Source organism: Chiloscyllium punctatum, chromosome 44 (genome assembly GCF_047496795.1).
Source record: "Chiloscyllium punctatum isolate Juve2018m chromosome 44, sChiPun1.3, whole genome shotgun sequence".
In the NCBI taxonomy this organism is placed as follows: Eukaryota; Metazoa; Chordata; class Chondrichthyes; order Orectolobiformes; family Hemiscylliidae; genus Chiloscyllium; species Chiloscyllium punctatum.
The window spans coordinates 59,663,318-59,679,062 of NC_092782.1; the positions used below are offsets into that span (position 1 = coordinate 59,663,318).

Here is a 15,745-nt window from a genome sequence, read left to right on the forward strand (position 1 = left end):
ACAGGTTTAATTGGAAGCACTAGGCAAAAGTGAGGACTGCGGATGCTGGAAACCAAAGTCTAGATTAGAGTGGTGCTGGAAAGGCACAGCAGATCAGACAGCATCTGAAGATCAGGAAAAGCGATGTTTCGGGCAAAAGACCTTCATCAGGAATGGAGGAAGCACTAGCTTTCAGAGCACTGCTCCTTCATCAGGTGGTTGTGACTTCCAATTAAACCTGTTGGACTATAACCTGGTGTTGTGTAATTTTTAACTTTGTCCACCTGAGTCCAACACCGGCATCTCCATATATGTCTGTATTGTAAGAGTACGGGCTTTCAGTTAATTCTGCAGTACATCCTTTAGCAATGGAATGTTTAACCCTTGAATCCCCAATGTGTCCTGAAAGAGAAGCAAAACTTGGAACTGACCCCTCTGTGGCATTTTAACTTCCTCAATGTGTACTTGAAAAATGCAGTGAAACGTTTTATGTCACTCCACACGGTGCCTACATCAATGACAGAAGTCACACATGATAATAAAAAAAGTAAAGACAAAGTTCATCATAGTACAGTTAATGGCTCCTGGACTGGGGGAAAGCCGATGAAGTAATGATGGAGTATCCTGAAGACACAGCTAGAACAAGATGCCATGCTGGAATATTGGGTGGAATCCTTCACCATGCCAAACCAAAAGAGAAGCTTGGTCTTAGAAACCGAATAGATTTGTTCGCTAGTACGTACAAGGGATCCACAAATTTATGAACCTTTGTCTTTAAAAAAACTTATATTTATGAACGTGATCACAAAGGGATGTAACTGGTATATGGATGTTGGATTAGTGGTGCTGGAAGAGCACAGCAGTTCAGGCAGCATCCAACGAGCAGCGAAATCGATATTTCGGGCAAAAGCCCTTCATCAGGAATAAAGGCAGTGAGCCTGAAGCATGGAGAGATAAGCTAGAGGAGGGTGGGGTGGGGAGAGAGTAGCATAGAGTACAATGGGTGAGTGGGGGAGGAGATGAAGGTGATAGGTCAAGGAGGAGAGGGTGGAGTGTATAGGTGGAAAAGGAGATAGGCAGGTCGGACAAGTCCAGACAAGTCAAGGAGAGAGTGCTGAGCTGGAAGTTTGAAACTAGGTTGAGGTGGGGGAAGGGGAAATGAGGAAGCTGTTGAAGTCCACATTGATGCCCTGGGATTGAAGTGTTCCGAGGCGGAAGATGAGGCAGGCACTGAGGAAGCAAATGTGGCTGTGGTAGCGAGTTTGTTTCACGGCATGGTTGAAGAGCTCAGCACTGTCTCCTTGACTTGTCCGGACTTGTCGAACCTGCCTATCTCCTTTTCCACCTATCCACTCCACCCTCTCCTCCTTGACCTATCACCTTCATCTCCTCCCCCACTCACCCATTGTACTCTATGCTACTCTCTCCCCACCCCCACCCCCACCCTTCTCTCGCTTATCTCTCCATGCTTCGGGCTCACTGCCTTTATTCCTGATGAAGGGCTTTTGCCTGAAACGTCGATTTCGCTGCTCGTTGGATGCTGCCTGAACTGCTGAACTCTTCCAGCATCACTAATCCAGTATTTGCTTTCCAGCATCTGCAGTCATTGTTTTTACCTCGGTATATGGATGTTGCCTATACTTAGGAACAGCTACTTTATTTTGTCTTGCATTGTTTTCCGACCTGTGTACAAATGAACTTGTAAACGGAGTCTGTTGGCAATCTAGGTATTGTCTGTATTAGCAATTACATTACATCTTAGTTTAATGAGAGTCTCTTGTAAGACCTCAGGATTGATTTAACAGTGTTATAGATCAGACCAAATCCCTGGAAAATATATGAAGATAGCCTAGACCCTAACTTTTATTTTTTAAAGGCAAGTGTAAGATGCTGTGTTCCAGATGTAGATTTGATTGGTCCACTACTCAGTTCATCATGATCGCGCGTGTGTGTGTGTCTGTAAGTGATGAAATCTGAGTAAAATTAAATGCAGAACACTGCTGATGGAAATCTCAAACACCGAGAATCCTGGAGAAACTCAGTGGATCTGACAGTGTCTGCGGAGAGAGAAACAGAGTTAATGTTTTGAATCCAGTGTGATTCTTCTTCAGAAGCCAGTTATGATGAAGGGAAATTGGACACTTTGCCCAATTAATGTAGTTTAAATGGACTTTTGAAAACGTTGAAAGTTTTAATAACTAACATGGTGGCACAGTGACTCAGTGTTTAGCACTGCTGCCTCACAATGCCATGGACCTGGATTTGATTCCAGCCTTGGGAGACTGTGCAAACTTCACACTGACAGTCTTCCCATGTTCTTCTGAGTGTTCCCATGAAGTTTGCACATTCTCCATGTGGTTGTGTGGATTTCCTCTGAGTGCTCCAATGTGCACTCCAAAGATGTGCAGGTTAGGTGAATTGGCCATGCTAAATTGCCCATCGTGTTCAGGAATGTGTAGGTCAGATGCATTAGTCAGGGGTAAACGTAGAGTAATAGAGTAGGTGGGTTACTCTTCGGAGGGTCAGTATGACTTGTTGGGCTAAATGGCCTGTTTCTACACTCTAGGGATTCTATGATGATAATAACCTGTTACTACTTTTTCCCAACATTCTTTGATCTCTTTAACACCAAGAATATATCTAATTCCTTCTTTAAAACATATAACATTTTGGCCTTAACTACGTTCTGTGCGAGAGAATTCCACTGGCTCACCACTCTGAGTGAAGAAATTTCTCCTGATCTTAGTCCTAAATTCTGATTCTTTCAACTGTCATGTTGTGCGTCCAGTTGTGGATGCCCTGTTAAAGGGAGGGTATTATTAAACTGGAGAGGGTTCAGAAGATATTTACTGGATGGTTTGAGTTATGAATAAAGGCAGATAGGCTGGGACTTTCTTCACTGGAGCGTAGGAGGTTGAGGCGACCTTCTGGAAGTTTATAAAATAATGAGGGTACAGGTAGGGTTAATTTCCCCCAGGGCAGGAGATTTCAAGACGAAGGGACTTTTGTTTTAAGGTGAGAGGAGAGAGATTTTAAAAAGTCACGAGGGGCAAATATTTTACACAGAGGGTAGTTCCTGTGTGGAATGAATTCCCTGAGGAGGTGGGTGCAATTACAACGCTTTGGATAAGTTCAGGAAAGGTTTGGAGGGATATAGGCAAGGAGCAGGCGGGTGGGAGTAGTTTAGTTTGGGGTTATGTTTAACTGAATGGTCTGTTTCCGTGCTGTATGTCAAAACAAAACATAAATCTCACTGGGACAGAACCTGCCTGCAGTTCCGGGAGCAGCGTGTGCTATTGGGTCTGGGTTTGTTTTTAATTTGCCAGCATTCCCATCAGCAGGAACCTGTCACAGTTTTGGAGGTGGTTTCTGCGCCGTGACCTCCTTCTCAATCCCTTTGCTGCACATGGCCGTGTCAGACTGTGGCCTTTAAACCGAGGGAGGTGAGAGAGCAGAGCAGCCCGCTCCCTCCCCCCCCCCACCCCCAGCCCGAGCGAGTGAAGCGATGTCGGTCCCTGTGCTGAATGCAATGAGAGGCTGTGCGCGGAACAGGCAACTGGCCTGGCCCTTCAACCTCAGGCGCCTGTACCGCAGCGAGAGGGGGGTCTATGGTTACAAACCAGCCAGGAACGATGACAGTGGGCTCAAGGTATCCAGAGAGGAAGCCCCAGTCCAAGGTCAGTCGGAGTGCAATTCTAAAATTGATATGATAAGATTTGTTCTCTGATTGTGGGGGGTGGGAAAGGGGCTGTCAAGGCAATGATAGAGGGCAAGCAACAGTGAAACAGCAGGTAAGACTAATTGTAAACTTCTGTAAGTAACAGTGTGACAGCTCACTGTCTCCCTTCAGTTTCACTTGCCACCTCGCCGGAGTTTGTGGAAGCTGTGACTTTGCAAAGCAAATGGCTGCCTCTTGGAATCTGTCTGAACGGCCAAAACACTGAACAGGAGCCTCTCGAACAGTCCCCCCCGGCGGTCAGCTCCCTGCCTTTGAAGTTGAAAACGCACAGCTGCCTGTTGGAGAGGGTTTATACCCGCTGGGGTCTGCACGGGGAAGGGCCATGCACCCCCCAGAGTCGCTCTGCCTGAATTTGTTTTTGTCAGCTTCCTGCTTCTACGTGTCCCTTTTCAAAGTGCAACAAGATAGGGATTAAACTGGTCTCATCAGTGCCTGGCAGATGACATTCACTGATCTACGTTGCACATTGGATAGAGACAAAAACAAACTGCAGATGCTGGAATCCAGAGTTATTAGGCAGCAGGTTGGAAGAACACAGTAAGTCAGGCAGCATCAGGTGGAGAAGCCAACATTTCTGGTGTAACCCTTCTCAAGAGGTCTTGAAGAAGGGTTATACTGGCCTCCTGCTGGTCTACTACATTGTATCTTGGCATCTTAGGTGCTGCCCACCAGAGTAAATGATGTCTGACATTTAATATAACATCTAGTTTTTTTTGAGGTGATGAGAGTATGTTCACAAGGTGTTTACACTTATAGCATTCTGGAGGTAACATTGTAAATAATCTGGGAAGGTTAGCTCAGCTGGCTGGACAGCTGACGCAGAGAAATGCGTGGGTTCAATTCCCACACTGCCGCAGGTTTCCATGTGGGAGTCTCCCTCAACCTCCTCTCTCACCTGAGGCATGGTGACCCTCAGGTTAAAGCATCACCAGTCATCGCTGTCTAATGAGAGAACAGCCCGAAGGTCTGTTAGGACTATGGTGACTTTACCTTTTACTGTACAATTATATAGGAAGAGGTGCAAGACATTGGGACTCCAATTGTATCCCTGGTTTATAACACATAAGTTTTTTTAATTTGCTACTTTAATGCATAGAATCATTTAGTACAGAGAGGCCCTTCAGTCTGTCAAGTCTATACTGTCAAAAATACATTAGTCCACTTCCCCAAGCTTTGATACAATGGGATAAAGGGAATTTCTATGCCTTTGTGCATTGACTGGAATTATCCATACCCCAAGGCACACAAAACAGTCTCCTCAAAGCTTTAATAAAGTTTATCGTGAGTTCTACCATCCTCTGAGAGTTTAGTGCCTTCATTCTGTCAAACTGGATTTACTTGCTCCATTGTCCATGTCGTGCCCAGCAGCACAAGCAAGACAAGGGAATAAATGTTGAACAGTAGGACCCTGGGAACCACTTGAGGATCCAAGGGACCATGATCTGAATGTAAACACCTGACTCTTAAGGTATCAGGACAACTGGATAAAGTGGTAAAGAAGGTGTATGGGATACTTGCCTTTATTAGCCCAGGCAGAGAGTTGAAGAATGGGGAGGTGATGTTGGAACTGTATCAAACGTTGGTTAGGCCACGGCTCGAATATTGTGCACAGTTCTGGAATCCATATTATAGGAGGGATGTGATTATACTGGAGAAGGTGCAGAGGAGATTTTCTAGGATATTGCCTGGGCTGGAGGGTTTCAGTTATGAAGAGAGACTGGACAGACTGGGCTTGGTGTCCTTTGTCAGGAGGCAAGGTTTCAGATATATAACATGGAGGGGCATGATAGGGTAGACAAAAAGAGATATTTCCCCTTGGTGGAGGGATCGGTGACTGGGGCATTGATTTAAAGTAAGGGGCAGGAGGTTTCTAGGGGACATGTGGAAAACTGTTTTCACCCAGAAGGTGGTGGGAATCTGGAACTCAGCCTGGAAGGGTGGAAGAGGTAGAGGGAGAGAGTAAGGACTGGAAAGTCAGTCAATAAAGTGTAGAGCTGGAAAAAGCACAGCAGCTCAGGCAGCATCAGAGGAGCAGGGGTATTGACATTTCAAGTCGGGACCCCCCCCCCCCCCCCCCCCCCCCCCCCCAAATAGAAGGTCCTATATTCTATATCTTTCTTTTGTGTTAGTATTACACTGATCTTCTCTGTATTGGGGAGGAGAGAAATCATTTCGTTTTCTATTTTCTTATCTGTTGCTTCATCTACAAGGGCATGACTGGATGTGTTGAGGTGACCCCACATCTCAGGGCCAAGGATCAGTTAGCTCATTTGGCTGAATGGTTGGTTTGTGATGCAGTTTGAGGCTAACAGTATAGATTCAATCCCTGATCTGACTGATGTTTCTATGAAGTTCCTGCCTCCTTAACCTTTCCCCTTGCCTGAGATGTTGTGACTCTCAGGTTAAACTCACTATTCAGTATTCTCTCTCTATTGAGACAGCAGCCTAATCTTCCACCGGAACTATGGCACTTTATCTTTTTATCTCAGGGTCATGCATAAAAATCACTATTGAGCCCCCATTTCATGTGGGTCAGTCGTACTGTCCTCAGTTTGAGGAGGAAAAACAATATTGAGGAAATGACTTCTTAAAAAAGAACAGAATGAGAGAAATTGAAAATTTGTTCCAGGAATATTGCCAATGTAATGCTGTGAAATCACTTGCAGAAGACTACAGGGAGCCCTGAAGTGAGTCAAAAATAGACTTGTGTTTCTCCATAAGAGCCAACTAGCACTGAAGGTCCAAAAGAGGAAGCGTTTTTTAAAAAAATGAACTTTTCTCTGTTTGGCTTTGACATTGTAAAGTGAGAAAGGACTTAGAATTATTTGCCACCTTTCATGACCATTAATCATTACAATGCTCTTTACAGCTAAACAACGTGTTGTTGAAATGCAGGTGCTATTAGGTAATTGTAATGAGAGACCCTGCAGTCAGTGCCTGTACAGTCAAAATTCCACAAATAACAATGCACTAAATTAGCAGGTAACCTGAGCACTGTAAGGGTCGACCAGGACTCTCTGAGAGCTTCTGTATCTTACCAGAACATCCTGCGGCACTGTCTCTACACCTGGTGTATGTATGGAATGAGCTGCCAGAGGAAGTGGTGGATGCTGGTACAATTATTACACTTAACAGGCCACTGGATGGGTATATGAATAGGAAGGGTTTAGAGGGATATGGGCCAAGTGCTGGAAATGGGACTAGATTGGTTAGGCTATCTGGTCAGCATGGATGGGTTGGACTGAAGGGTCTGTTTCCATGCTGTACATCTCTATGACTGTGACTCTAGACAAGGCCTTCTCGACCCAAAGATGCACCATGCAGTTGGGAGGACTACTTTTAATTACATACAGGTCTTTGTTGATCCCCTTCAACCTCTGACCTCTGATGCAACCATTTCAGGGCCAGGGGTCATGACTTTGAGGTTTGCCTTTTTTTACATCAGATTTGTTGTACTAATGGGTTCCATGGGTAATAGGGACACCCACAGTGCTGTGAGGAAGTGAATAGGTGTATGAATAGGCCATTCAACCTCTCTCCAGTTTTCCCCACAATGAAGTAGAGGGAGGTCAGCATTGTAGTAATGCTACTGTTTCTTATTGCTGAGTGAGTGGGTAAGTGGAGCTGAGGCCACGAAAAGATCAGCCATGATCTTATTGAATGGCGGAGCAGACTGAAAGGGTCAGATGGCTGACTCCTGCTCCTAGTTCCTAGTTCTTATGTTGTTAGTAATCCAGAACCTTATGGTAACACAGGTTCACAGAAACACTGCTTCATTCCCTACTGTTGGAGACAAAATGCATGCTGTGGTTAAGTTGTTGAAGTCAATATGAGAGCCAAATGATCACCAAATGTTGAGTAGAAAGTCCTTGTTGTGTTTGTAACAAGGTCAGTCAGGTGGATCTTATAGAATATGAGTTCCCTGATTGGGGCTGTTAATCTGTTTTAATTAGGGAGTGCTGGCTGACAGTTGAACAATAGGGTTTGGGGCCTGGCTTTGCCATTCCTCTCCTTTAAATTGCTGTTTCTCTGTATACAGCTGTTAATGTTAATTGTTCTGTAAATTGTATGGTTCAATAAAATAAAAAAACACAGAAGTGTCATGGGTTCAGCTCACTCTGGGAGCCAGCTCTGAGCTAGCTGGGTCAGTGGCATTGACTGTGTACTGGTGGCAGGGTACCAGCCTTTGTGGAGTTATTTCAGTGGCGGCACGGATTGGATGTTGGCATAGCCACGTTGGTGGGGCAGCACCCAGAGTGCCAACAAGGACAAAAATTACCGTCAGCAGTTCCCCTACATTCGTGGCAATGGCCAGGTAAGACCTGGACTCGGTTGCACATCAGTAATGCTGGCCCATCCATTGGCTCAACATTCTTCATCATTGTAGATGCCCAGTCAAGGTGGTTGGGCGTGCATACAATCCATTCGTCAAACACAGGGATGACAATAGAAAAGCTGCGAGCATCATTTGCAATATACAGGCTCCTGGAAGTGTTGATCACAGACAACGGGCATTCATTTACCAGCAGGGAATTTGAGTATTTCCTAAAATTGAATGCCCTTCAGCCTGTCAGGATAGCTCCACGCAATCCAATGTCCAATGGTCTGGCAGAAAGAAAAGTCCAAACTTTGAAGGCAAACTTAAAGAAATAGCCTACAGCTTCACTCGCTACCAAACTGTCCCAGTTTCTGTTGATTATTGGACCAGCAGAGTTACTAATGGGGAGGAGACCCCGCACCAGGGTAAAGCTGATCTTCCCAGACCTGGGGAGGATGAGAGTGAAACAACATTAGGAGTGCCAGTGCCCTACACAAGACTCCTCTAAGTAAGAGAGACAGTTTACTTCAGGGGATGAAGCTTGGTGCAGAAACCACAGAAATGGCTCTGCCTGGGTAAGAGGCACGGTCGGCAGGAGGGCAGGTCCAGTGACGTTCAACGTTTGGGTAAGAGAGATGGTCCTGAACAAGTACTGACTTGTTCACAAAATGTGCTAACGGCACAGGAGTAAATCATACCCGGCCCCTCAGAACAGCCAGAAAGACTGTCCGAACCCGTGGGTTCTCCCTCTCTGTTTAGCATTGAAGAAATCTCGAGTCCGAGATGGACATGGCAAATGTTGCAGCCTCAACACCTTTACCACCTGAAGAAGAGGATGAATTTCTTTCAAGCACAAGAGGCTGGCTATGGTCCGGTACACGAGTCTGAATTGGAGGAACAGGACCTCGTGCAAAAACGTCCCGGGAGAGACTACAAGAGAGAGAACAGGCCTCTGTCTCCAGCCTTAGGGAGGGAAGGAATGTAGTGATTGAAATGAGGTCAGCCAGGTGGACCACATAGAATATGAGTTCCCTGATTGGGACTGTTAATATAATCTAAGCAGGGGTGCCATGGTGGGTCAGTGGTTCGCACTGCTGCCTCACAGTATCAGAGACCCGGGTTCGATTCCACCCTCTGGTGTCTGTATGGAGTTTGCATGTTAGAACATAGAACAGTACAGCACAGAACAGGCCCTTCAGCCCACGATGTTGTGCCAACCACTGATCCTCATGTATGCACCCTCAAATTTCTGTGACCATATGCATGTCCAGGAGTCTCTTAAATGTCCCCAATGACCCTACCTCCACAACTGCTGCTGGCAACGCATTCCATGCTCTCACAACTCTCTGTATAAAGAACCCGCCTCTGACATCCCCTCTATACTTTCCTCCAACCAGCTTAAAACTATGACCCCCTCGTGTTAGTCATTTCTGCCCTGGGAAATAGTCTATGGCTATCGACTCTATGTTCTCCCCATGTCTTCGTGGGTTTCCTTCTAGTGCTCTGGTTTCTTCCCACAGTCTAAAGATGTGCGGGTTAGGTGGATTGGGCATGGGATGTGCAGGGTAACAGGGACAGGGTAGGTCTAGGTGGGGTGATCTTTGGAGGGTCAGGGTGTGGACTTGATGGGCTGAATGGCCTGCTTCCACACTGTCGGGATTCTATTCTATGGTAGCCCTGGCTGACAGATGTAAATAGAAGTGTCGGAGGTTCAATACACTCTGAGAGCTGGGTGTGAGGGAGCTGGAACAGTGTTAATAAAGGGTGACTTAGTGATGGGACATTGGCCTTTGTGGAGTTATTTCATTCCTCAGGCCTGTATTGAACTTCACAGTAACAATGTCAAAAGTTTGTGATCAGAAAACCTAACGTGAGTCTCAGTATTGGCATTACAGATGGAGCCATGTAGCAGTATTTTAGAAAATCTACATATGACCATTAGATATAAGTCTCTGAGTCTGATGCATTGATTTTTGTAAAAAAAAACTATAATTATAAAATTTGTTTTTGCTATAGTCTGAAATTTCCACCCTTTTCTAGCGAGTGATTAGTGTGATTTCTTTCATTCTGTAGTTGACCATGGTTTAGAACGACTGGTGACAGCATATCGAGAACATGGCCACAAAGCAGCTAAAATCGACCCCTTGAGTCAAGGTGTGATTGAGATGATTCCTGAGATCCAGGTTTTAACTGAAGCGCTTCAGGGTCATGACTTGTTCTGCACAAAAGGTAAATAAAGGGACTTCTTGTTTGTTTGATGAAATTAGAATTAACCTTTACTCATTCTGTCTTTCTGACTGGACACAGGAGAGATTACAGAAGCATGATCTTTTACGTATCTCCCCTGAAACAGGACACAAAAGTTGGTGGTGTATGGAGTACTTTACAGGACATCTGTATTCCATAACTCTCATAAAACGTGTATGGGATTGAACACCGTACAATTGCTGAATTGCGCATTTCAAAAAGGTTATGGAGCAGTTGCAGAGTGTGTCACTCAAAGAAAAATGAGAGAATTCTAAAGTTTGCACAGAATCACAGAATTGTTCTGGTATAGAAGGAGGCATTCGGCCCATCATTCTATACTGTCTGCCTTATGATCTGTTGTCCTGCCCTTTTCCCCATTACCCTGAGTACGGTATTTCCATTTAAATAACCATTGAATGCCCTTCAATTGAACCTGCCTCTTCCCTGCCACCAGGCTGTGCATTCCAGACCCTAATTACTTGGTGTGTGAACAGTTCTTGCATCAGATTTGCTTCTTTTGCGCATTATCTTATATTTGAGCCCTTCTCCTTCTCAATGCATTTTACAAAAAGGAACAGTTTCTCCCTAACTAGTCTTGTCCATCCCTGTTATGATTTTGAAAACCTCTGTCAACTCTCCTTCTAGCACCCCCCACCTCTCCAATGAAACCAGTCACAGTTTCTCCATCCCTGAAATCATTCTCTAACCACTGCTGCACACTCTCCAACACTTTTTCAGGTTAGGTTACCGACAGTATGGAAACAGACCCTGCAGGCAAGCAAGTCCACACCGACCCTCCAAAGAGCAACCCACCCAGACCCATTCTCTACCCTATATTTACACCTGACTAATGCATCGAACACTACAGGCAATTTAGCATGGCCAATTCACCTACTCTGCACATCTTTGGATTGTGGGAGGAGACCTACAGGGAGGATGTGTAAACTCCACATAGACAGTCACCCGAGGCAGGAATTGAACCCAGCTCCCTGGCGCTGTGAGGCAGCAGTGCTAACCACTGAGCCACCGTGCCACCTCAGATCCTTCCTAATGTGTGGCTCAGAACTGTGTACAATATTTCAGCTGAGGTCTAACTGGTAACCTTTCCAAATTCAGCATAACCCCTTTTTCATTCCCACTGGTTAAGCAACGTCTTTGTTTCTAGCTCAATGTCATTATTAATAAAGCCCAGGAATCAGTATTTTTTTTATTAATTGCTTGCTTTATCTGTCCTTGCCTCCTTTACTGACATATGCACATATACACCTGGGTTTCTCTGCTCCTATGCACCCTTTTGGGTATCACCCTTCATTTTAATAACATATCTCCATGTTCTTTCTGTCAAAATGGATCACCTCAGACTTCGCTCCATCGAATGTTTTAGGATTTGAATAACTTAAGCTGTGCAGTCCGGAAAGATGATCATGAAGTTATTGAGAACACCTTTTAAGTGTGTATGATACAGACAAAATTAACTCCAAGTATTACTTTAGGACATGATGTTTTAAATTGGCATTACATTTTTCTTCGATTTTGGGGGGAGAGGGGAATAAATGTACTTGATGTAAAGAGCAGTAGACGTTTGGAATAATTTATCAGATAAATGTTATTGATATTACTTGAATCCTAAACTGAGAAGATTGTTTGATAAACTGAATGGCCTTTTCTCATTTTCTGTTATGTTCTCGTTCGATTTACACTCGTTTTCAGCTTCACTATCCTCAGTTGCTGATGGGAGAATAGAGTAGAGGTCAGCTAAAGGGCAAACCACCCTAAACTGATACACCTGCACCAATCCTACTGCTGAGCAATGATCCAAGGAAGGTATTTGAGAACCTGTCCCCTTCTTGGCCTAATAGCAGAATTTTCTTATTACACAATACCGTGTTTCAATGTTATGACATGGCAGTCGAACCCCTCTGTTAATTAAAACCAAACTCCCAGAAAATTTTGCCTTATCTCGTAATCTGTTTAAATGTGAGTAAGTGATAGAGAACTCCTAATTTCCACTATTTAAAGAAAGCTAACAATTTATTTTCCTAACTGGACTAGTGAACGCTAAACAAAAACTATTTACAAATTGAAGTCCCTTTTTTCTCAACTACTTACTATCTGACCCCAACTCTATAAAAATGCTGTTCCAAAAACACACTTATTAAACATTGAATTAACTTAACCTCAAGTCCACACATTCTCTGTCTTCTCTGCTGTCTTTAATCTTCCATTTGCTGATCTCCCTGGATCGTCATCTTTCCTTTTTACTGCACGTATGTTTTACAAGAAAAGATACATTTGATAGAGAGTGTCTTCTAATTTCTTTGAGAGCAAGATTTTAAATGGGCAGTTCGCTCTCTGGCTCTTCAGCAGTTACTCTGCTGTTTGGTGGCAGTTACTCTGCAGGTATTTTGAAAATTAGTCATTTTTTTATGCCTCCCCAACATTGTTCCCTGTCATTGATCCGATGTTGTCAAAATAATAAATTCAAACTTGATTGGGTTTTAGTAACCTGAGCATAATTTATACTAATTGGTTAAATTCAAATTGTTGTCAAAACCACAAGCAAAACTCAGGTATCCATTTAACAGCCAATGAAAGACTCTCCTTCTCAAGCTCTTTCCCTCGCCTGAGGTCTGGGGCCCGCAGATTATATCAGCACTAGTCGCTTCTCTCTCTCTCTCTAATGGGAGAGCAGCCTCTATGGTCTGGTAAGACTATGGCAACACACACGCACAAACACAGACACACACACAGGCAAACACACACACACGTTACATGTATCTATTTTGGAACAGCCTGTCTCCCTGCCTTTCCATTCAGCTGAACCTGCACTTTAAGTTTACTTCAAAATTCAGAAAACACTTTCTATTTTAAAGCGAACATACATGCTTTCAACTTTGTAACAGGCACTAATGGTGTGTTACTCATTGGCCTGAGCCAGTCCTTTAACTCGTAACCATGCCAACTGTTACCATGCTCTAGTGCTCCAAAATGTAATCTTGTAGATGATTGACTTTCAGTAATGTTAGAATCTATGCTGCCATTGCACATAAGCACCTAGCAGCCAGTCAGAAAAGGCAAGTTCCTCATTTGTTCCATCAGTTACAAGTAATTCTGTGAGCACTGAGATGGCAAACCCCACACAGCTCTTGGCAACTTTTATTCTGTACTTAAATGAGACAGTCAGAGGAAGTCCCAGGGTGAATGCTATACCTGTGTTGCATTAACTGAGCCCAGCCAGCATGGACACTATAATTTGTAAACCATGTGGTTAGAAAAATCCCTGCTCCTAATTGCTAACCAACACTCCAATCAATGCCCTTTCATGTACAGCAATGGGGCAAGATCACAATTTAAATAAAAACAGAAAATGCTGGAGATACTCAGCAGGTCTGGCAACATTTGTGGAGAGATAAAGCAGGGTTTTGAATCCAGTATGGCTCTCCATTGGAACCCTCTTTCCAGCCTGATTTGCAGCGTCTGTGGTATTTTGCTGTTATTTGAATGTCACTGTATAGAACTCTGCAATCAAGCAGCTTGATGACATTTAGGATTAGAGAATTATTAGGGGGCAGAAGGAGGCCATTGAGCCCATTGTGTTGGCATTGGTTGAAACTTCTTGGTGCCAATCTCCTGCCTTTTCCCCACATCTCTGCACAGAATCACAGAATTGTTGAGGCTGATGTTTGAGTAATTACCATCTGGGGGAGGCATCAGAGGACGCAGGCATCTGTAGGTCAGGTGCGAAAAGAAATGCACACCTTCAGGAGAGGGGCGAAGATGGCATGTCTTCCTGGAACTTCCCATCTTACCTGAAAGAAGAGAGAAACTGCAACTGAGGAAGTGAATCCTCAATGGTTTCTGTGAATGTGATTGAGGCTCTTTCTCATTTTGAAGCCTGCAGTTAGCTCAGTTGGCTGGAGAGCTGGTTTGTGATGCCAACAGCATGGTTTCAATTCCTGCACTGGCTGAGGTTACCATGAAGGACACTCCTTCTTAACCTCTTCCCTCACCTGAGGTGTGGTGACTCTCAGATTAAATCACCGCCCATTGTCTCACTTTAAGAGGAGAGTGGGACTGTGGTGATTTCACTTTTTATCCCTTTCTCTTGAGCCTGAGATGTAAATCCAACCACATGTGCTACCACCATGACTATGTGTTTCGCCTTTGTGACTTGCCCTGTTCCAGGTCATCTGCTACTGAAACCCTGACTTATACTTTCATTACCTGAGGAATATCGAAGAGAGAATTGAATATGATTTAAGCTTTTATAGACATCAAGGATTATGGGGCGAAAGCGGGAATGGGACATTGAGATAAAGATTCAGCCGTGATCATATGGAATGGTATTGGGGAAGTACATTTGAAACACTAATTGTATTGGATGGTGGGGTTCACCTCACACTGCTTCGATATCATGTGTTCCTGGGGGTCATCATTCGTTTGGTGAGAGCCTGATTGGCCAATTTTGTCAAACACTGCACATTCAACATTAACCTTTTTCTCAACTGAACCACACACATGAACTTCTGTGTAAAAGTGCAACAATGAGTAATCTACCCCCTTTGTCAGGCCCCCTTTGTTATCAAAGGTACTATTTCTTGAATGGCTGTTAAACATTCTGTTGCAATGAGGGGGAGAGTTATATTCCTGCATGGCTTTCCCCAGTGCAGGCAAGGATGAAATATTGCTTCTTTTTGGGATTGTCCCGTCTTTCTAACTTGCCTTTCATTCTTTGCTTTTGGAAGGAAGTGACTGCAGGAAATTTAAAGAACAATATGTTTCTTTTCTATCAATTCAAACTATAAAATACTCATCATACAGAAACTAATGAAAAAGGAACCCACGCATGTGTAGAAATCAGCCCAAACCTTTGACTGATAGTAGTCTGATGGAAAGGAAACTGTAAAGGGTTGGAGCCCTAATCTGTCCTATTTGGTGTGAGTGTTATTCCATAGCTTAAATAAGTGGCATACGTTAACACTTTTATTTTTAAATAAGATAACAGCCATAGCAGTGGAACAGTGTAACTCCACCAGATTATGCAAAAGGAAAGGACCACTAACTGGCAGCTCCCTGTAACTATTCACTGACGCTTTACAGAACCGAAGCAAATCTCACTCATTATCAAATATATCATGTACGTTGTAACCCTAGTATTGTGTTTTGTGTTGTAACCAGAATGGTCTCTATTAAGAACTGTTGTTCATTTGTTACTCCTCTGTCTGAGGAGTTCACTCCATTTGGAATGGTGGGTTGTGGATAGACAATGACCAAATGGTGTTATCGCTAGGCTGTTAATGCAAAAACCCAGGAAATGTTCTGGGGACCTGGATTTGAATTTCACCATGGAAATTATGGAATTTAAATTCATAACACTCATAATTCCAGATGTGTTACGATTTTTTAAAAAAAAATTACATGTGGGATGTAAGTATCTCTGACAAGGCCATCATTTATTGCCC

General features: G+C 43.9%; 1 protein-coding gene across 1 annotated transcript in view; it reads left to right on the forward strand.

Annotated features, from left to right (window-relative positions):
- Positions 1-3,268: 3,268 nt before the first annotated feature.
- The window catches only part of dhtkd1 (dehydrogenase E1 and transketolase domain containing 1), a 64,534-nt gene continuing 52,057 nt past the window's right edge, over positions 3,269-15,745 (forward strand). Inside the window, exons 1-2 of the mRNA XM_072563029.1 lie at positions 3,269-3,656; positions 10,110-10,265. Of these exons, the coding sequence (XP_072419130.1) occupies positions 3,485-3,656; positions 10,110-10,265 (328 nt within the window). The 5' untranslated portion in view covers positions 3,269-3,484. The remainder of the gene's footprint in view (positions 3,657-10,109; positions 10,266-15,745) is intronic.